A 21,372-nucleotide genomic window follows, 5' to 3' on the forward strand; every position below is an offset into this window, starting at 1 on the left:
TTTTTTTTTTGCCATTTCTTAGGCCACTCCCGCAGCACACAGAGGGTTCCCAGGCTAGGGGTCTAATCAGAGCTGTAGCTGCCAGCCTACGCCAGAGCCACAGCAAAGCAGGATCCGAGCCGCGTTTGTGACCTACACCACAGCTCACGGCAACACCGGATCCTTAACCCACTGAGCAAGGCCAGGGATCGAACCCGCAACCTCATGGTTCCTAGTCGGATTCGTTAACCACTGCGCCACGATGGGAACTCCCCTTCTCTATTTTTATTTATTTATTTTTGTCTTTTTAGACCTGCACCCTTGGCATATGGAGGTTCCCAGGCTAGGGGCTGAATCAGAGCTGTAGCCTCTGGCCTACACCACAGCCACAGCAGTGCGGGATCTGAGCCACGTCCGCAACCTAGAGCACAGCTCACAGCAATGCTGGATCCTTAATCCACTGAGCAAGGAAGGGATTGAACCTGCGTCCTCATGGATACTAGTTGGATTTGTTTCCATTGAGCCACAACAGGAACTCCCTTATTTATTTTTTTCATTTTTGGCCACCCCGAGGCATGTGGAGTTCCTAGGCCTGGGATCGGATCCGAGCAGCAGTCGAGACCCAAGCCACAGCTGCACCAACACCAGATCCTTAACCCACTCTGCAGGCCAAGGGATCAAACACGCATCCCAGCGCTCCCAAGATGCCACTGATCCTGTTGCGCCACAGCGTGAACTCCCAGATATTTTCAAAACACGAGGCATTCTGATTATTGCATAGTGGTCACAGATGGAGCAGGGACGTTGGATGAATAACTGGGGGAGTGGGACAGCTGCGGGTTCCTGTGGGAGGGAACAGGGGTCACACAGGCCAGGGAGAGTGGTCTGGGCCTTTCTGGGGATCTGCTTTGCAGGTGAGGGGAAGGCACTATGAGCGGATGTGCAACTTCTTCAGGCCACGGCAGCTCTGGCCAGTCTTCCTGCACTGCCTTGGCCTGGTTCTTCTGGTCAGAGTAGCTAGACCCTGGTTCAGTACCTGGATGCAAGCTCAGTCACGCTCTGCACTCCAGCCTCCGCTCCCACTGGGCTTCTGGCCGCCGCCCTATCTCAGGCACCGCAGCTGGTCAGAAGACAGTGCCAAACTGGTTAGCTACAAAACCTGGCTGGTTTAGTTTTGTGTCTCTGAGAGACTCAGGAAGCTTCTGTAGAAGAGAAAGAGGCACTGCTTCGTGCTCCTTCCCCATGAGCTGGCCCACGGTGGGTAGGAGCTGGGAGCACACAGTGAGCTGTACTTGTCAAATACCTAGAATGGCCAGGTGTGACTGCAGGGACAGGAACACACAAACACCAGCAAAGACACAGGCCCAGAAACAGGATCCCGAATGGCATGAGGTTTATTCTTTGGGAACCAGAGCCTGGGGTTCTCATAAGGCACTGAAGTAACAGCAGCTATGAGACTAACGGTGGATGGTGTACCACACAGCCCCCTCCCCGGCATCCCCCAGGGCCACAGAGGAAACTCTGTCAGATAGGAAAGCAGAGTCCCAGGCCCCGCGCTGGAGGGGTAAGCAGATGGTCTTCTGTTTATACCAACAGCTTTGCTTCCTTAAAGTCTGGCATTTACAGCTGGAGGCACAGGGCCCATCCACTTCTCGCCTGGATAGAGAAAGCCACGTATGACAGAGGCTGGCCTCACGAGCCCCCTGAGGTTTTCTAGAAGAGCTCTGCCTGACTTAAAATACAGAAGGCTCCCTTCTCTTCTCCGGGAGAAGGTGGCCCTTTCTCATTCTACCTCAAGCACACCTATGTCAGTATGAGGCTTCAGCACTGGAAGCACGCAGTGCATTTTTAAAAAAAATTCTAGTATGAGGCTTCAGCACTGGAAGCACGCAGTGCATTTTAAAAAAAAATTCTAGTATGAGGCTTCAGCACTGGAAGCACGCAGTGCATTTTTAAAAAAAATTCTGAGTCCATCCTTCTGGGACAACTGATAGAACACAGGGGTGGGGTCAAAGGCCGCTCAGCATGAACCTGTAACTTACCCAGCAGGTGTGCCAGCAGCTCCATCCGGTCAGAGCCAAAGAGCATGTGTGTTTTGTCATCCAGGTGAGCCACAGTGATGGGCAGCCCAAAGGCCTAGAGAAAGCAGTTATGGTGCAGGGAGGAGAGTGCTGGAGCAGCTGTTTTTTTGTTTTGTTTTGTTTTGTTTTGTTTTGTTTTTCTGTTTTTTGTCCTTTTAGGGCTGCATCCGAGGCATATGGAGGTTCCCAGGCTAGGGGTCTAATCAGAGCTGTAGCTGCCAGCCTGAGCCACAGCCACAGCAACGCAGGATCCGAACAGTGTCTGCAACGTACACCACAGCTCACAGCAACGCCAGATCCTTAACCCACTGAACGAGGCCAGGGATCACACCCACAACCTCATGGTTCCTAGTCGGATTTGTTTCCGCTGCACCATGATGGGAACTCCTGGAGCAGGTGTTTATTGGAGTGCGGCTGAAGGCGGCAAGTCATTACTGGTCTGAGGTCGTAGATACGAAACAGCCAGAGGTGTCTGATAAGAGGCTCCAGGGCTCTAAGGAGCATTTTCTCTTTCCCTTGCCATCCTCCTCCTTCCCTTCCTTTCTGGGGCTCAGGAAAAGGATGCGCGAGGAGGAGGGTGGTCGGGGAGAGACAGAGGACTCACGTTGGGTAGCAGCTTTTGGACAGGGGCGTGGGGACCGAGCCGAGACTCTGTCTCAGCACTGGGGATGGGGACTCAGCAAGGAGCTGCTCACCCCATATTTGCAGGCCGCCTCAGTGGTCTCCTTGAGCTGGTTCTTCACCTCTGGTGTTGAGACCCTTTCCAGGAGTCCTCGGGCCTGTCCTGTGGACATGCCGGCCTTCTCTGCCGCCTGAAGGGACACAGCAGGGAACAGAACCGTGTCTGCATTAGCAGGGCCGGGGGTCCCGGGGGAAAACGCTGGTATTTTTATTTTCGGCCCCCACATTATCCTGGCAGTGCCTTTATCCACCCATGAGTAGAGGTCTTTCCTTGCCAAGAGGGGCTGTGTTTTTTGTTTTCCTTCAAAATATTGAGATTAGTGGAAAGAGCAGGTGACAAAGAGTCACAGTTGTGGAAATTTAAGGCCAGAGGGCATCTTAGAGACCAGCTTCTAGAGCTTTTCTTTAATAGGCCAGGAGCCTGAATCCAGTATCAGCAAACGCCTTGGTTGGGGCTGAAGAGCTGTCAGTAGCAGAGACGTGCTAGACTCCCAGTCACCTGGCATTAAGTCCCGGGTTCTTGGAGTTGCCCTTGTGGTTCAGGGGTCACAAACCCAACTAGTACCCATGAGGATGCGGGGTTGATCCCTGGCCCTGCTCAGTGGGTTAAGGACCTGAGGTTGCTGTGAGCTGAGGTGTAGGTCAACGACCTGGCTCAGATCTGGCATTGCTGTGGCACAGGCCAACAGCTATAGCTTCTATTTGAACCCTAGCCTGGGAACCTCCATGTGCCATAGGTGCAGCCCTAAAAAGATAAAAAACAGACAAACAAACAAACAACCTATCCAGGGCTCTTGCCTTCCTGCTTCTCACAGTTCCTGCATCAAGGGCTGGGCTCTAATTCCTACAGAATTTTCTGAGGACTTTTGACAGGGCCCACGGCTGCAGCCACCTGCCTGGCCTCAAGAGAACGTCAGTGGCTTCAGTTTGGGATTTTTGGGGATCGGTGGTTCTCAACTTTGGCTGCACATATTAGAATCTTCCCGTGGGGGGAGCTTTTGAAAATCCCAGTTTGCACGTCGACTCCAAGAACAGTGACATTGGAATTTCTGGGCAGTGGTGCCCAGGTGACTTTTTTATTGTATTGTATTGTATTATTTTGTTTTATTTTTGTATTTTGGCCTTTTCTAGGGCCGCTTCCATAGCACATGGAGGTTCCCAGGCTAGGGGTCAAATCGGAGCTGTAGCCACAAGCCTACACCACAGCCACAGCCACGCCAGATACGAGCCGCGTCTGCGACCTACACCACAGCTCACGGCAATGCCGGATCCTTAACCCACTGAGTGAGGCCAGGGATCGAACCCGCAACCTCATGGTCCCTAGTCGGATTCGTTAACCACTGAGCCACGACGGGAACTCCCTCTCCAAGAGTTTTAAATGCATGGAAAATGATGGTTAAATATGAGGTGAAAAAGCAAGCCTGCGTGTAAACTTTTACAGGAATACATCCTCTGGAGGAGATATTGGGTGTGCTTTGAATGTTTTAACTTTTTTGTAACTTGTCATTTCATATATTAAATTTGAATATGGCTCAATTATCTCCTGTCAACTTAAGGAAAAGATATGTTGAATTTCCTGATGTAATCCTGAAGAAAAACTTCTTATTTTTTATTTTTAGGACTGCACCTGTGGCATAGCACATGGAAGTTCCCTAGCAGGTCAAATTGGAGCTGCAGCTGCCAGCCTAGGCCACAGCCACACCAGATCTGAGCCACATCTGAGACTTGACACCACAGCTCACCGCAACGCCAGATACTTAACCAACTGAGCAAGGCCAGGGATTGAACTCGAGTCCTCATGGATACCAGTCAGGTTCGTTATCGCTGAGCCACAATGGGAACTCCAAAAAACTCACTTTTTATACCTCCATCTATGGCTGGCACACATTTAATATTTTGAGCTATTTCCATTTTTCTCATCGAGGCTTCTGAATAATTCTACTTGAGTCTGTTATCTCTTTTTGTCTTTTTAAAGCCTGTTTTTTTTTTAATTTTCTGCTTTCCACTCCAGATATCTTGGTGAGGTTTGTGTTGGAGTCCTGAGGCCAAGACTTGCCAATACTTCATGTCTTCCCATTGGCAGGTGCCAACAATTATTCCCTCTCTGCCACTAAGTTCTTTCATCAAATACATGCTACCCAGGGAGAATTCTGCACTTCCTCTTTCAACCATGAAATATTCTTTCAAGAGTCCTTAGTTCCAATGCTTTGGTGATTTGGCCTCTCAAACATCCTTCCTCCCCAAATAACTATGACCTCGTCCACCCAGTAAGAAAACCTTGTCCTCTCTGCACCCAATGCCAAGTGTACTCAGATTCCCCATGAGAGGGGACACTCACGGCCAGGACGCTCTGGGGCTCTGTGATGTCTTCGTCCTGGGAAGAAGAGGACACTTGGTATGAGGGGGGTGGTGAGTGAGGGGTGTGATGGAGGGCACCAGGTCAGGGAACAAGGCGGAGGGCAGGACCTAGTGGGCACCAGGTCAGGGAACAACAGGGAGGGCAGGACCCAGAGGGCACCAGGTCAGGGAACAACGCGGAGGGCAGGACCCAGAGGGCACCAGGTCAGGGAACAACGCGGAGGGCAGGACCTAGGGGAAGGTCACCAAGTCACACTGGGTATCCTCGCACGTGGGTTCCCAGAGCCCTGCGCTCACCCGTGACCAGACGCGCATCCACAGTTCCCTGGACACTTTCTCCAGCATCTCGGGGTGCTCCAGTTTCACGGTGGTGAGGAAGCGCATGGCTGTCAAACTTCCTGTGGGGCAGAGGCCCTCAGAAGTAGGGCCCTCCTAGCCTGCTTCCCATGGAAGACCAGCTCTTTCCTGCACCTGACACCCTGCAGTGCGCCATTGCCCTCAGCCCCCCACCCAAGTTTCTGGGAACTGATTAGTCCTGTTCTTCCTGTCCTTACGTCCCCACAACCTCGCTCAACTCTTATCCTGAGTTTTCCCAAGGTTTGTTGCACTTAACGTAGCACCTAAGCCTCTTCTTCCCAGCCTTGCGATCTCCAAATCTACTCCTCCCCACTTGATGCCCCATCTATATCCCATGTTTTTCACCTTTTCCAAGGATTGTAGAGAAGAAATCCTTGGGGAAGTGGATGGGAACCTGGAGATGGTGTCCCAGTCGCTTAATGTCCTCTTTCATGTACACAGCTTTGCGGGGAAGCATAGCTGGTGGCTGGTTTCCTGAAAATGGACAGTTAGGCTCACTGGTAAGAGACACCTAAGAGTCCCAGGCCCGGGGGACTCCTTCCCAGGCTTTGGGCAGAGGGCATATTACTGGCTGCTGCCACCAATATGAAACTCCAGTGGTAGCGCCTATGGGTCTCTGAAGTCAGTCTTCCCTCAAATCCTTGGAGAAAACGCCTTCCTACCGCTGTCTTTTAAGATCCCTGCAATTAAGCTTGGGCACAGCTGCAGGTTGACATTCCAGATGTTCTTGTACCGGCACAGGATCTGCAGGAGAGGAGGCGAAGATGGAGAGTGAAAGATGGGCAGTGAAAAAGGCTGAGGGAAGGGAAAGGTTCGTAGTAATGACCAGCCAGAGGCTACACGTGCAGGGAAGGGCTTAGGAGGAGGCCCTAAAGTGCTTGGTTTGAAATGGCAAAACTCTCTACGCCTAGAAATCCATCCCAGGATCTTTGTGGACAGTTTTTATCTGTTCTGCACGCTACCCCGCAAAACTGACATCTGAGGGCTAAGAAGTGGCGGTGCCATGGATTTCTCCTACATTCTCTGGAGCTGTTCCTCTTTCACTGTAGGAAACCCCTACTTTAGAATATAAGGGCTCTCCCTGGAGCCAGCGATCGTATCCTGTTTACCGACACAGTGACCTTCAGCCCTGGCTCTATCAACGTGTCTTAAACGCGCCGGGCAGAGCCAGGAGTTTCACAAGACTGCGGTTCCCGCGCCCCAAGCTCGCCCTTCCCTCTGCTCTCCAAGCCCCGGCTGAAGCGGCTCCCCAGGCGTCACCTCGAAGGCCAGCCAGGAGTAGGGGGACAGCACATCGTAGAAAAGCTCCACGGTCCGCGGGAGAGGCCCCATGCTGCAGCCGGACAACTGAGAAGCAAGCGCGGCCCAGCAAGCCGAGCGTTGATCGTTCCCTTTCTCCTGCGCGCAGCGTCCAGGCCGCGGCTCCAGGCGCAGAGTGAGGACGGGCCCCACCTTCGGCCCCGCCCCGATTCCCGGCCTCCCCGGGGTCAGGCCCCGCCCCGCCCATCCGCCCCGCCCCGCCCATCCTTCCCCGGAGCCCCGCCCCCGGCTCGGGGGACAGCCCCGCCCCGCCTCGCCCGCCCCGCCCTGGCCGCGCAGCCCGCAGCGGGCAGAGTCGGGCTGGCTGTGGGGTGCCCTGGAAAAGCGGAGAGCGCCCGGGAGGCGAGGGTGAGAGGATATCCCCTGCGGAGCGCGCCGGTGTGGTGACCCAAGCACCTCACGGTCACCGCCCTGCCCTGCAGTGGAGTCCGGGGCAAACGGACGTAGTTTAAGGGTGAGTGCTGGCCTCTCACTTAGCTGTGAGCCTCTGGCAAGCCCGTTGACCTCTCTGAACCGCAGTGGCCTCCTCTCTCGTAAACATAGGCATAAAAATAGGGTTTACATAATAATAACACTGCCTTATTCAGGCTTGTGGGGAGTGAAAGGATTACGATTCACCTCAGCTTTTAGTGTTACTTGGCAATTGCAAGACTTTCTGGGACTGGGCAGAGTAAGAAGTGACCCAATGATAATTTTTTTTGTATTTCTCAAGAGTTTAGCACAATGTCTGGAGTATATTTGATAACCAATATATTCTGAACGAAGGAGAGGATACCTTACTGCAGCGGTAATTGGAGGGATAATGAGGAATAGTCTGTTGTCTTCGTACTTGTAAATATGTCATATTGTCTTCTTTTTTTTTTTTTTGGCTTTTCTAGGGCCGCTCCCGGGGCATATGGAGATTCCCGCATATGGAGGTTCCCAGGCTAGGGGTCGAATCAGAGCTGTAGCCGCCGGCCTACATCAGAGCCACAGCAACAGGGGATCTGAGCCACGTCTGCAGCCTACACCACAGCTCACGGGAACACCGGATCCTTAACCCACTGAGCAAGGCCAGGGATCGAACCTGCAACCTCATGGTTCCTAGTCGGATTCCTTAACCACTGCGCCACGGCAGGAACTCCTGTCATATTGTCTTGTACTTGAATTACATTTATTGCAAAGAAACAAGTTTAAAAATTCCATTTAATTTTATTAAATTATTCTTAATATTACTAATTTTATGAATTGGAAAACTTACAAAGATTCCACTCATTTGTATGCATTGAAAAACAACCCTAGGGAGTTCCCGTCATGGCGCAGTGGTTAACTGAATCCAACTAGGAACCATGAGGTTGCGGGTTCGGTCCCTGCCCTTGCTCAGTGGGTTAACGATCCGGCGTTGCCATGAGCTGTGGTGTAGGTCGCAGACGCAGCTCAGATCCCGCGTTGCTGTGGCTCTGGCGTAGGCCGGTGGCTACAGCTCCGATTCAACCCCTGGCCTGGGAACCTCCATATGCCGCGGGAGCGGCCCAAGAAATAGCAACAACAACAACAACAAAAGACAAACAAAACAAAACAAAACAAAAAAAACCCTAAGACCATCAGAATACAAGGATACAGTGTAAACCTTTAAACTTTTACACAGAACATATAAAATGGAATGAGAAATGATGTTATCTTCACCCACTTTCACATTAAACTAATTGCATGATGATCAGTGAAACTAAATTATTGACATTAAAAAACTGTACTTTGTTTTTCTTCAACAGTGTTAGTTTAAAAGTATCTAAGAGCTAATTTAGCTTGGTCATAAGATTTTAAAAGTTGATCATCACTTTTATTTTAAAACCTTTATATCTGGAAATCATTTTAGACTTACAGAAGAGATACACAGGGAGTACAAAGAGTTTCTGCATTTCCCTCATCCAGCTTCTCCTAATGTGAACATTTTGTGCATATATAACTATCAAAACTGGGAAATTAACTGGATTACAGACTTCATTCCTATTTCACCATTTTTTCACTAATGACCTTTCTCTGTTCCAGGATCCAGTCCAGGATACTATACAGCATTTATTTTCTTCTTCTTCTTCTTTTTTTTTTTTTTTTTTTTTTGCTTTTTAGGGCTGAACCCACAGCATATGGAAGTTCCCAGGCTAGGGGTCCAATTGGAGCTACAGCTGCTGGCCTACACCACAGCCACAACAACTTGGGATCCAAGCCGCATCTACAACATACACCATAGCTCATGGCAACACCAGATCCTTAACCCACTGAACGAGGCCAAGGATCGAACCTGCATCTTCACGGATCTTAGTCGGTTTTAATTACTGCTGAGCCATGATGGGAACTCCCCACATCGCATTTAGATGTCATGTCTCTTGAGTCTAATCCTATCTGTGCACGTTTTTGGCTTTTTCTTATATTTTATGATCTTGACACTTTGCAAAAGCATTGGGCAAGTATTTTGGTTTGGGTTTGATGTTTTCTCTTGCCCAGGCTGGGGTTATGGATTTTGGGAAAGTGTACCACAAAAGTGAAATGCCCCTCTCCTCCACTTCAGTCAGGCCGTTCCTGACATAAACCTGACTTATTACCAGTGATGCTGACCGTGACCACTTGGTCACTCGTGATCACTGTGTCCCCCCTTCCAGACCCCAGTCCTTGGAAGGGAGTCACTAGGTGCAGCCGAATCTCAGGGTAGGGGAAGGGGGTGAGTAGATTAAACCCACCTTCTGGAGGGAAGAACATCGAAGAATCTGTGGACATTTGTTAAAACCTTACAGTAATTAAGACATATTTGGGGGGGAGATATTTGAGGCATAAGCCTGTTCTCCCTTAAACTTTCATTTACTGCTCTTAGCAGTCATCAGTGGATCTTGCCTGTGATGTTCTAATGGTGATTTTCTATTTCTGCCTTTACTAGAATTCTTCGGAAAGGAGAATGGTACCATTTATTTATTTATCTATTCATTCATTCATTCACTCACTTAAAGCACTGTGGACTCGGAGTTCCCGTCATGGCGCAGTGGTTAAGAAATCCAACTAAGAATCATGAGGTTGCAGGTTCGATCACTGGCCTTGCTCAGTGGGTTAAGGATCTGGCGTTGCCGTGAGCTTGGTGGTGTAGTTTGCAGACGCGGCTTGGATCCCGCGTTGCTGTGGCTGTGGTGTAGGCCGGCAGCTATAGCTCCGATTAGACCCCTAGCCTGGGAACCTCCATATGCCTCGGGTGCAGCCCTGGAAAAGACAAATAAATAAATAAATAAAGCACCATGGACTCATGGGTATTTGAGTCATAGAATGGTGAAGATTGATCTGAGTCTCTACATCTTGTCTCCATACCCTGTTATTATTGTTGTTTTTTGTTATTATTAGATTGGGCCCTGTTGTGGATAACATGGAGTGAGAACAACAACCAAAAAAAATGTACACTTCTGTGCACAATTAGTTTCTCTTTGCTGAGAGGAGTGCTTACCTACTGATTGTTGGGATTAGAAATAGTGGCATAAATTGATTATTTAAAGTAGCAGAAATAGCAAATAGAGGAACTTCTGGAGTTCCTATTGTGATGCAGCAGTAACGAGCCTGTCTAGCATCCTTGAGCATATGGGTTCGATCCCTGGTCCTGCTCAGTGGGTCAAGGATCCGGCGTTGCCGTGAGCTGTGGTGTAGGTTGCAGACAGGCTCAGATCCCACGTTGCTGTGGCTGTGGTGTAGGCTGGCAGCTGAAACTCTGATTTGATCCCTAGCCTAGTTTCTTCCATATGCCATGGATGCGGCCCTAACCACCCCCCCCGAAAAAAAAAACGAAAAACAAAAACAAAACTCCTAACTAGTCCACCAAGCAAACAGAAACTTATAGAGGAACTAAACATGACGTAATTTTCAAATTTTGGAGGAGGGAGAGAAAGATCTTTATCTTTCACAAGTCAGTGATATTGTCTACATTCAAAACAGCCCTAAACTGTATTTAATCCACGGTATGATTGCCTTTCCGATGGCATCAATTTGGAATTGGACAGTTTGGATTTATTTTTTTTGTGTGTTTGTTTTTTATTTGTTTTGGTTGCACCTGTGACATATGAAAATTCCTGGGCTAGAGATTGAATCAGAGCTGCAGCTGCAACCTATCCCATAGTTGCAGCAACACAGAATCCTTAACCCACTGCACTGGACCTGGGGTCAAACCTGCAGGGCCACAAAGACAACACTGAGTTCTTTTTTTTTTTTTTTTTTTCTTTTCCATTTTTGGCTGCCCAAGGCACATGGCGTTCCCCAGCCAGGGATTAGATGTGAGCTGAAGTTGTGACCTCTGGCCACAGGTGTGGCAACACTGGATCCTTTAACCCATTATGGTCCATCAAAACTGCATCCTGGTGCAGCAGAGATGCCACTGAACCTGTTGCACCACAGCGGTAACGCCTGGATTTGTTTAGTTGGACAATTAGAATGTTAAAATTGCATCAACACAGATAATCTGTGAAATTTTGTGACCTATTTGTCTAGATATATATTCTGTAGTCAATCATGCAAGTTTATATTCAAGGAGATATAGCTTATTAGAGCAATATAATGGGATTGAAAGAGACATTTAGAACTATATTAATTAATATTCTTCTCACTTGTTCCTTTATGCTATAAAGAGTAAAATAGGCTTACTCGATTATTAAGCGTTAAAAATGGATGCTACCCCAAAGAAACTTAAGTCACTCTGACACATAAGCATCAGTTTCATTACTGGGAAATTGCCTGTGGCTGATGTAAAAATTTCTCTATTTCCTTTCTTATCTAATTTCTAATAAAAGTACAAATAAACATGTAAATAAACATGTAACATACCAAGAGTACTTTTTAAATTTTACATTAAATGTATTCTATCCTTAGACCTTTAATCATGTAATTTGGAATTACATATTTGAAATCAGAAATCCTTTAATAAGTTGTTTTTTTTAAAAAAATCAGTAAAAGATGGATTATTAAATGATATGGCACAACTGAGAAGTTTAAACAAAATATAACTGGGCCCATACCTCATAAAGACTGTACACAAGAAACATCTCTAGATAGAGCAAATATTTATGTGCTAAAAAAGGAAACCAACAAAAGACCTGAGGGAATATAAGGAAAAAACCTTTAAAAAAATTCTGAGAGTAGAAACAGCCTTGCTAACTACTATCAAAGGCAGAAAGCTTAGAAGAAAAGATTTATACATTCAATTACATAAAATTCAAAAAATCTGTTTGGCAAAATCCAGTAAGTTAAAAACATAGCTGAGAAAAATATTTAGGTCCATTTTATAGTCAGAAAGCTAGTTCTTCTAGTGTAGAAAGAGCTAAAAAAATCAGCAAAGTAAAAGAACAGGAGCCCCATGGAAAAGTGGGCACATGATATGAACAGAGCATTCACAGAAATGGACGTGTTGATGGCTCTCAAACACAGACCTGCTTGTGTACACTTCTGAAAACTGCAGGTTACAATTACACTATGGTAAGTTTTCATCTATCACGTTGGCAGAGATGAAAAAATTTTAGGACTCAGGGACTTGGCAGGGGTTCCTGGAAAGTCATTGTCTTATGTAAGTGGTGGGCGTGAAAATCAGTGCAACCTCTAAGTACAAACTCTAAAGGGCAGTGTAGCGCTATCTTTCTGTTTTAAAAATGCACACGCACTTTGACCTGGCAATTCCCATTTTAAGAATTTATACAATAAACATGTTTTCTACATGCAGTATGAGGTTATTTATTACAGCAATGTTTGTCAAAGCAAAAGGTAGGAAAACTAAGTGTTATGGATGTGGGGCTAATTCAGTACACCAGTGTCTGTTGTATTTTCAACGTTAAAAAGACTTTTTACATATTATTATTATTATTGCCACACACACAGCATGCAGGAGTTCCTGGGCCAGGGATCAAACCTGAGCCACAGCCATGACATTGCCTAACCCTTAACTGCTTGGCCACCAGGGAAGTCCTCTTTGCATAATAATATTGTGGAAAAATCAGTGTTATCCTACTTCTTAAAAAGTGAAAAAAATGTAAAAAACTGTGCATATAATTTCTGTTTTTGTTTTTTTTTTTTTTTTAAGAGTTGAAATACTAGGAGTTCCTGTTGTGGCGCAGTGGAAATGAACCCGACTAGTATCCATGAAGATGCGGGTTTGATCCCTGGCCTTGCTCAGTGGGTTAAGGATCTAGCGTTGCCGTGAGCTGTAGTGTAGGCTGGCAGCTGTAGCTCCATTTTGACCCTTAGCCTGGGAACTTCCATATGCTGTGAGTGTGGCCCTAAAAACAAACAAACAAAAAAATTGAAATACTAAGCGTGTGGATATAACACATATACACTCCTTGATACTCATGGCTGGAGAGACAAAAAACTGATAAAACTGGTTGCCTTTGAGGAGGGAAGCTAGTTATTAGAGGCAGGGCAGGTGGGAGAGTTTTTGTTGTACAGAATGTTTCACACCTTTTTTTTTTTTTTTTGCACGTTTTTCTTTTTAGGGCTGCAGGTGTGGCATATGGAAGTTCCCAAGCTAGGGGTCAAATGGAAGCTACAGCCTCCAGCCTATGCCACAGCCACAGCAACACGGGGTCTGAGCCTTGTCTGCAACCTACACCACAGCCCTTGGTGATGCCAGATCCTTAATCCACGGAGTAAGGCCAGGGGGTCGAACCTGCCAGCATCCTCATGTATACTTTTGGGTTTGGTATTGCTGAGCCACAACAGGAACTCCCTGTTTCACACTTTTTGATTTTTGACCCACAAAGAAACACAGTCAGAAAAGAAGGAAAGAGAGGGAAAGAAGGAAGAAATAATAAAAAAAAAGAAGTCATTTTCAGGAACTTGTGCTGGCAGAAGGGGGGAAGGGATTGCTAGAAGGCTTATTTACATGATTTCTTACATTTTTATATTTTACTTTGATTTAAGGCAAATGTCAATGATGAAGGCCATGTAGCAACGCATGTGACACAGTTTTAAGATCTAATGTTTGCCAAGATACAACTGAGTATTTACATCACTGGTCCTCAGTGCCTGACATTTTCCTAAGGATGTGCCAAGGGTTATGTGAAATTCTGCCTGCTAGTATTTGCACGTAAGAAAGCATGCCGATATGCAGAGAGATACAAGTTGACATTATAGTGGTTCTAATCTTAGATATGCTATAATATAGTAAAAGAGGTAAACCTTGGCAAACCAGGTATGTTATTTATGTATTTGTGTTTGTTTATTTGCTTATTTACTTATTTTCATGGCCACACCTGTGGCATATGGAAGTTCCCAGGCCAGGGGTCAAATTGGAGCTGCACCTGCAACCTATGCCACAGCCCTTGCCGCAACATCAGCTCCTTAACCCAGTGAGCGAGACCAGGGATTGAACCCACATCCTCGTGAATACCAAGTCGGGTTCTTAACTCATTGAGCCACAGTGGGAACCCCCAACCGGGTATTTGAAATATGATCAAGAACAAATTTAGTTGGTACATCTTGCAGTTGGAACATCAGGACACACCAGCGTGACAGCATCACAGCTGAGAACAGTTAATATACGGTATCATTACACCATTGTAAACTAGGTACATGTTGGACATGTGCACAAAACCCACAAAGAGGAAAAAATGAAAATAGCTATGTTAGGAATTTTTAAAATTAAAAATTTTTTTTTTGGCTGCACCCACGGCATGTGTGGGAGTTCCTGCGCCAGGAATCAAAAGCTGTGCCACAACAGCAACCCGAGCCACTGCAGTGACAAAGCCAGATCCTTAACCTGCTGCACCACATGGGAATCCCTCCCTTTTCTTCTTTCTAAAATAGTTTTTTTGAGGTATAACTGATAGGTGATAAACTGCACATATTTTGTTTATTTGTTTGTTTGTTTATTGTCTTTTCAGGGCCACACTCGGGCATATGGAAGATCCCAGGCTAGGGGTCCAATTGGAGTTGTAGCCACTGGCCTACACCACAGCCACAGCAGCACCAGATCTGAGCCACGTCTGCAGTCTATACCCCATCTCACGGCAACACTGGATCCTCAGCCCACTGTTCGAGGCCAGGGATCGAATCTGCAACCTCATGGTTCCTAGTCGGATTCGTTTCTGCTGCGCCGTGATGGGAACTCCTATTTTGCTTATTTATTTAATTTTTTTTAGTAAAATATAATTGATTTACAATGTTGTGCCAATTTCTTCTGTACAGCAGAGTGACCCAGTGATGTATATATTACGTTCTTTTTCTTGTTATCTTCCATCATGTTCTATCTCCAGACATTGGATATAGTTCCCTGTGCTGTACAGCAGGATCTCATTGCTTATCCATTCTTTTTTTTTTTTTTTTTTTTTTTTTGTCTTTTGTTTTTTTGTTGTTGTTGTTGCTACTTCTTGGGGCCGCTCCCGTGGCATATGGAGGTTCCCAGGCTAGGGGTCGAATTGGAGCTGTAGCCACCGGCCTACGCCAGAGCCACAGCAACAGGGGATCCGAGCCGAGTCTGCAACCTACACCACAGCTCACGGCAACGCCGGGTCGTTAACCCACTGAGCAAGGGCAGGGACCGAACCCGCAACCTCATGGTTCCTAGTCGGATTCGTTAACCACTGTGCCACGACGGGAACTCCGCTTATCCATTCTAAATGTGACAGTTTGCAGCTACTAACCCCAAACTCCCAGTCCATCCCACTCCCACCCCCCACCCCCTTGGCAACCACAAGTCTATTCTCTATGTTTGTGAGTCTGTTTCTATTTCGTAGATAGGTTCATTTGTGCCATATTGGATTCCACATAGAAGTGATATACGGTATTTGTCTTTCTCTTTCTGACTTTATTTCACTTATAATGAGAATCTCTAGTTTCATCCATGTAACTGCAAATGGCATTATTTTGTTCATTTTTATGCCAGAGTAATATTCTGTTGTGTATATGTACCACATCTTCTTAATCCATTCATCTGTTGATGGACATGTAGGGTGTTTCCATGTCTTGGCTATTGTGAATAGTGCTGCAATGAACATAGGAGTGCATGTGTTGAATGAAAGTTTTGTCTGGATATATGCCCAGGAGTGGGATTGCTATATTTTATGGTGGTTCTATATTTAGTTTTCTGAGGAACCTCCATACTGTTTTCCATAATGGCTGTACCAATTTACATTCCCACCAACAGTGTAGGAGGGTTCCCTTTTTTCCTTACCCTCTCCAGTATTTGTAATTTGTGGATTTATTAAGGATGGCCATTCTGACTGGTGTCCGGTGGTACCTCATGTAGTTTTGGTTTGCATTTCTCTATTAATTAGTGATGTTGAGTGCTTTTTTTCATGCGCCTACTGACCATCTGTGTGTTTTCTTTGGAGAAATGTCTATTTGAGTCTTCTGCTAATTTTTGATTTTTTTTTTGAGTTGTGTGAGTTGTTTGTATATTTTGGAGATTAATCCCTTGTCAGTTGCATCATCTGCAACTATTTTCTCCCATTCTGTAGGTTTTGTTTTCGTTTTGTTTTTGTTTTTTTATGGTTTCCTTTGCTGTGCAATAAAGCTTGACAGTTTGATTAGGTCTCTTTTGTTTGTTTTGTTTGCTTGTTTGTTTTTATCTTTTTAGGGGCACACCCATGTCATATGGAGGTACCCAGGCTAGTAGATGCCAGCTTACGCCACAGCCACAGCAATGCCAGATCCAAGCCGCATCTGTGACCTACACCACAGCTCACAGCAACGCTGGATCCTTAACCTGCTAAGCAAGGCCAGGGATCAAACCTGCGTCCTCATGGATACTAGTCATATCTGAGCCACAACGGGAACTCCTAGGTCCCATTTGTGATTTTTGTTTTTATTTCCATTGCCTTGTGAGACTGACCTAAGTAAACATTTATAAGATTTATGTCAGAGAATGTTTTGCATATGTCCTCTTTTAGGACTTTTATGATGTCATATCTTATGTTTAAGTCTTTTTAAAATTTATTTATTAATTTTTTTTTTTTTGTCTTTTTAGGGCTGTACCCACTGCATATGGAAGTTCCCAGGCTAAGGGTTGAATTGGAGCCGCAGCTGCTGGCCTATAGCACAGCCACAGCAACTCGGGCTCTGAGCTTCGTCTGCAACCTACACCACAGCTCACGGCAATGCTGGATCCTTAACCCACTGGGTGAGGCCAGGGATTGAATCTTCATCCTCATGCACACTAGTCAGATTCGTTTCCGCTGAGCCACAATGAGAACTCCTTGTGTTTAAGTCTTTAAGCCATTTTGAGTTTATTTTTGTGCATATCGTGACAGAGCTGCCGCTGCCAGCCTACGCCACTGCCACAGCAATGCTGGATTCCTGACCCATGTGTGAGGCCGGGGATTGAACCCATATCCTCACGGATACTTCCTTTCTGCTGTGCCATGGTGGGAACTCCTGTGATGCTGTCTTAACAAAGGCTCAGACAACCCCTGAGGAATTCTTGAGCTGGGTTGGCCCTTCAGAGTTTCCCGAGTTGGGTGAGTTGGCTGGCTCTTTACACCCCCCATGAACCTTTCATGGGATGTGAGCTGCCCTGGGAAGAGGGCCTGACCTTGGCTGAAGTGACGCTTTATCTGCAGACTGTCCTCTGTCCCCTCCCCCAATGAGCTGGGGGTCATTCCTGAAGTGGGGGACAGTCTCTGCAGAGCATTGCAGTGCCTCTGACAGAATAATCCTGATATTTCTCCCATCCTGGGGACTTCTTTCAAAATAATGTTTTAGAGAAACAAATGTCAAATTATGGAGGGGGAAGGGGTGTTGAAATACCTTAGAGATTTTTCTTGGGATTTGAGAGGACAGTAAGAACAATCCTCCGATTTAGAAAAGCGATTCATGGGCTCATCGATTCACTTTCCTTCCACCAGTGCAGGGTTTCTCAGCCTCAGCACCAGTGACGTGCTGGACGGGATCATTCTCCTGGTGGGGGCTGTCCTGCTCATTGCAGGATGTTTAGCAGCATCCCTGGCTCCTTCCCAGTAGATGCCAGTAGTAGGCGCCAACCCCAGTGGTGACAAAAATATATGCTTAAGGGAAAGAAAACAGATGCAAAGGACTCCACATCATATGATTCCATTTATGACATTTTTCAGCAAAGACAGGAAGCAGATTAGTGGTGTCTCCCGAGTCTGGGAGTGGGAGTGGGAGTGGGGATTGACTGAAAACTGGAACAAGGGAACTTTCTGAAGTCAGGTAGTCACTAGCTGTCTTCTGAGGAATTAGAATCATCCGGTTGTGTGGATGTACCACGTTCCGCTTGTCCACGCACCAGGCGATGGGCATTTGGATTATCTGCAGTTGTTGGCCATTAGAAACGATGCTGCCAGGAGTATTTGCGTACACGTCTGTGGGTGAACAGGTTGTCCCTAAACTTGGGTGGCCACTTCCTGGGTGGGAAACTGTTCTCGGTTTCAAAGAATGCACCTTGTCTCTTTCCCTGACCAGATTTTGGTTTCAAAACCGCTAGAGAAGATGTCATTCAGCTCTGTCCGTGGGACTTGTGCCTGGAAAATGTCTGTGATGTCCTTTTCCTTCCTTACTTCCAAGGTCATTCCCTAAGCACATTCCAGGCCACTCAACTATTTTGATTTTCGTGTTCCTTTCGTGAGAAAAATGAACAAACTTGGCAAGTGTTTTACAATTGAGTTTTGTAAACTCTCCAGGGACTAAGTCCCTTTCTTGGACCAAGAGTCACCTCTTTAGGACAAAATAACATTCTAGTTACGGACTCAGTGTGTGTGCCTGGTGGATTTTGTTTCTAATCCAGCAGCTGGTAGCCTAAGTGCATGTGCCAATGATGGCATGTGGGCCGACTTTCAGTCACTCACAGGCTCAAAAGACCCTTTGCATCTGACTGGTTTTTACTATTCTATTCTATTCTATTCTATTCTATTCTATTCTATTCTATTCTATTCTATTCTATTCCATTCCATTCCATTCCATTCCATTCCATTCATTATTTTGCTTTTTAGGGCCACACCTGAAGCATATGGAAGTTCCCAGGCTAGGGGTTGAATCGGAGCTACAGCTGCTGGCCTACGCCACAGCCACAGCAATGTGGGATCTGAGTTGCATCTGCAACCTACACCACAGCTCATGGGAACGCTGGATCCTTAACCCACTGAGTGGGGCCAGGGGTCCAACCTGCATCCTCATGGATCCTAGTCAGGGTCGCTACCGCAGAGCCACGATGGGAACTCCCCTCCTGATTGTAAAGGCAGCACAGTCATCACTACCTTCTGCTTTCAAGATATGATCACCCCTTGATATGATATGTCTGCTGCTTTCCTTTGTTGAGGATTGCAAAAGAACACCACAGCCCCCTCGCTGAATGCTCTACACAAATCAGTGAGGAGATGCATTTTTTATGCCCTTAGGTTAATGTACACATGCTTGACAAATGCAGTTGGAGGCATGGTTCTTAAAGAGATACGAACTGTCTTGAGAGAGGCTCGATCAGAGCTGAGGTGATGGTGAGGTTCTGATGGGCTCTTTGAGTTCTAAGAATATATTCTTAGGGAGGGGTGTTTCCTAGGTGTCCTTACTCTGGGAGTATAACTTGCCAAAAATCATACAGGCTGGTAGGAGGCACAACAGTGATCCTAACTCAGGCCCCCAATCTTTTTTTTTTTTTAATTTTATTGGAGCATGGTTGACCTACAATGTTGTCCCAAATCTTAAGCCCTAAACCTTACTGCTCCTCAAGACTCCCGTCACCCAGAATCCCTTGGTGAACCTGCAGGTTAAGCTAAATGTCTCTTTCCTGGGTCCTTGAACTGTCCTATATATTCTCTTACTGTGCCCTTGTCATGGTATATAGGAATTTGCAAAATCTCCCATTGTATTGCAAGCTTCTGCAGGGAGAAAGGTGTGTGTGTGTGTGTGTGTGTGTTTTAACCTCAGGTACAGAGAGAGTTAAGTTAATCATTCGCATTCAATTCAGAGGACACTATGATCCTACACATCTGTCCTCATCTTTGTTGTTTTTTATTTTTATTTTTATCTTTTTAATTTTTAGTCACACGTGGTGCATATGTAAGTTCCCAGGCTAAGGGCCAAATCAGAGCTGCAGCTGCTGGCCTACACCACAGCCACAGTAACAAGGGATCTGATCCACATCTTGGACCTACACCACAGCTCACAGCAACACCAGATCCTTAACCCACTGGGCGAGGCCAGGGATTGAACCCTCGTCTTCATGGATACTAGTTGGGTGCATTACCACTGAGCTATGGTGGGAACACCTCAATGGGGTTCTTGTGAGGATAATAAGCATTCCCTATCCTTATTATTAACCTTCACCTGCTGGTCTACACCATGGACACAGCCACGCAGGGTCCGCACCTCATCTGTGACCTACACCACAGCTCCCCTACCCACTGGGCGAGGCCAGGGATGGAACCCTCATCCTCATGGATACTAGCTGGATTCGTTTCTGCTGTGTCGCAATGGGAACTCCCTGAGATAGTATCTTATTATTGTTTTAATTTGGATATTTCTGGTTACAAGTGCGGGTGAGTCCATCTCCTGTCGTCCTTCAGAGCCTCCTCTGCCTATTTGTGTGTTTGTGTGTGCGCACCCCAGTTTTTCCTGTGTAGTCTAGCTAGTGGTCTCCACATTGTAAATGTCTCCTCCTTGACTTGTGTCATCTGTGACTTTCATTGAATGGAATGCCAATCAATATTTGAGCTTTCAGGAGCTTGTTTAATAAGATTCTCTACCCTTTAGTCACAAAATTATTTTATATTCTCTTCTATTAATCATATAATTTTACTTTCCATATTTAGGTCTTTTACCCATTTGTATTTACCTTCTAATCCAACTTTATTTTCTTCCAAACAGCCTCATTCCAAGTACCATTTAGTGGATAATCTGCCCTTTGCCCCCCTTATATGTGGCTGAAATTTTGTCTTAAGTGCCCATGGATAAATGCATCCTTTTTAATGCTCATTTTCCTGTTCTGTTAGTCTGTTAACTTAGTAGATTGCCTTAATATCTAGTAGAGGTTAGTATGCCTTACTACCTAGTAGATGCCTTTACTCTTCTATGTAAGTTTTAGAAGTCAGTTGTCAAGTCTATTAAAAAATTATCTTATTTCTGGAAAGATCTAGTAGATTTGTTGATAGGTAAGTTCCTTGCTTTTATATGATTCTTATTTACCTTTCTTTTCTTTCTTTTTTTTTTTTTTTTTTTTTTTTTTTTTTTGTCTTTCTATGGCTGCACCCATGGCATATGGAGATTCCCAGGCTAGGGGTCAAATAGGAGCTGTAGCCACCAGACTACACCACAGCTACAGCAACTCGGGATCCTTAACCCACTGAGTGAGGCCAGGGATCAAACCCACGTCCTTATGGATGCTAGTCGGGTTCGTTAATCACTGAGCCACGATGGGAACTCCATATTTACCTTTCTACCCTTACTGCCTGGCATGGTATCTCACATACATAGTGGCTCAGTCAATCTTTATAGAATTGAACTGTTGCTCAGCTGATTTATATTCTTCTTTCTGGGCTGGGAATGGAGTGGTGTGATAATGGAGGCCACATTTGAAGCCATCTGGTCTTCTTTTGAGAGAGGAGAGCAGATATCAGGGGTGTAACCCCTTCTGTAACAGGGACAAGTGTGGCTTTGG

The 21,372-nt window shown here is 46.1% G+C and overlaps 1 protein-coding gene and 1 long non-coding RNA gene across 2 annotated transcripts in view; one reads left to right on the plus strand and one right to left on the minus strand.

The window, feature by feature from the left end:
- Positions 488-6,933, minus strand: GSTK1 (glutathione S-transferase kappa 1). Its single transcript, NM_001315574.1, is given in 8 exon segments — positions 488-1,635; positions 2,022-2,115; positions 2,756-2,872; positions 5,080-5,115; positions 5,397-5,497; positions 5,802-5,930; positions 6,119-6,200; positions 6,717-6,933. Coding segments are annotated over 8 exon segments (681 nt in total). The 5' UTR covers positions 6,789-6,933; the 3' UTR covers positions 488-1,585.
- LOC106508196 overlaps positions 7,031-21,372 on the plus strand; it is a 45,033-nt gene continuing 30,691 nt past the window's right edge. The window contains exon 1 of the long non-coding RNA XR_001304823.2: positions 7,031-7,230. This is a non-coding gene — a long non-coding RNA (uncharacterized LOC106508196). The remainder of the gene's footprint in view (positions 7,231-21,372) is intronic.

Source organism: Sus scrofa, chromosome 18 (genome assembly GCF_000003025.6).
Source record: "Sus scrofa isolate TJ Tabasco breed Duroc chromosome 18, Sscrofa11.1, whole genome shotgun sequence".
NCBI classification, from domain to species: domain Eukaryota; kingdom Metazoa; phylum Chordata; class Mammalia; order Artiodactyla; family Suidae; genus Sus; species Sus scrofa.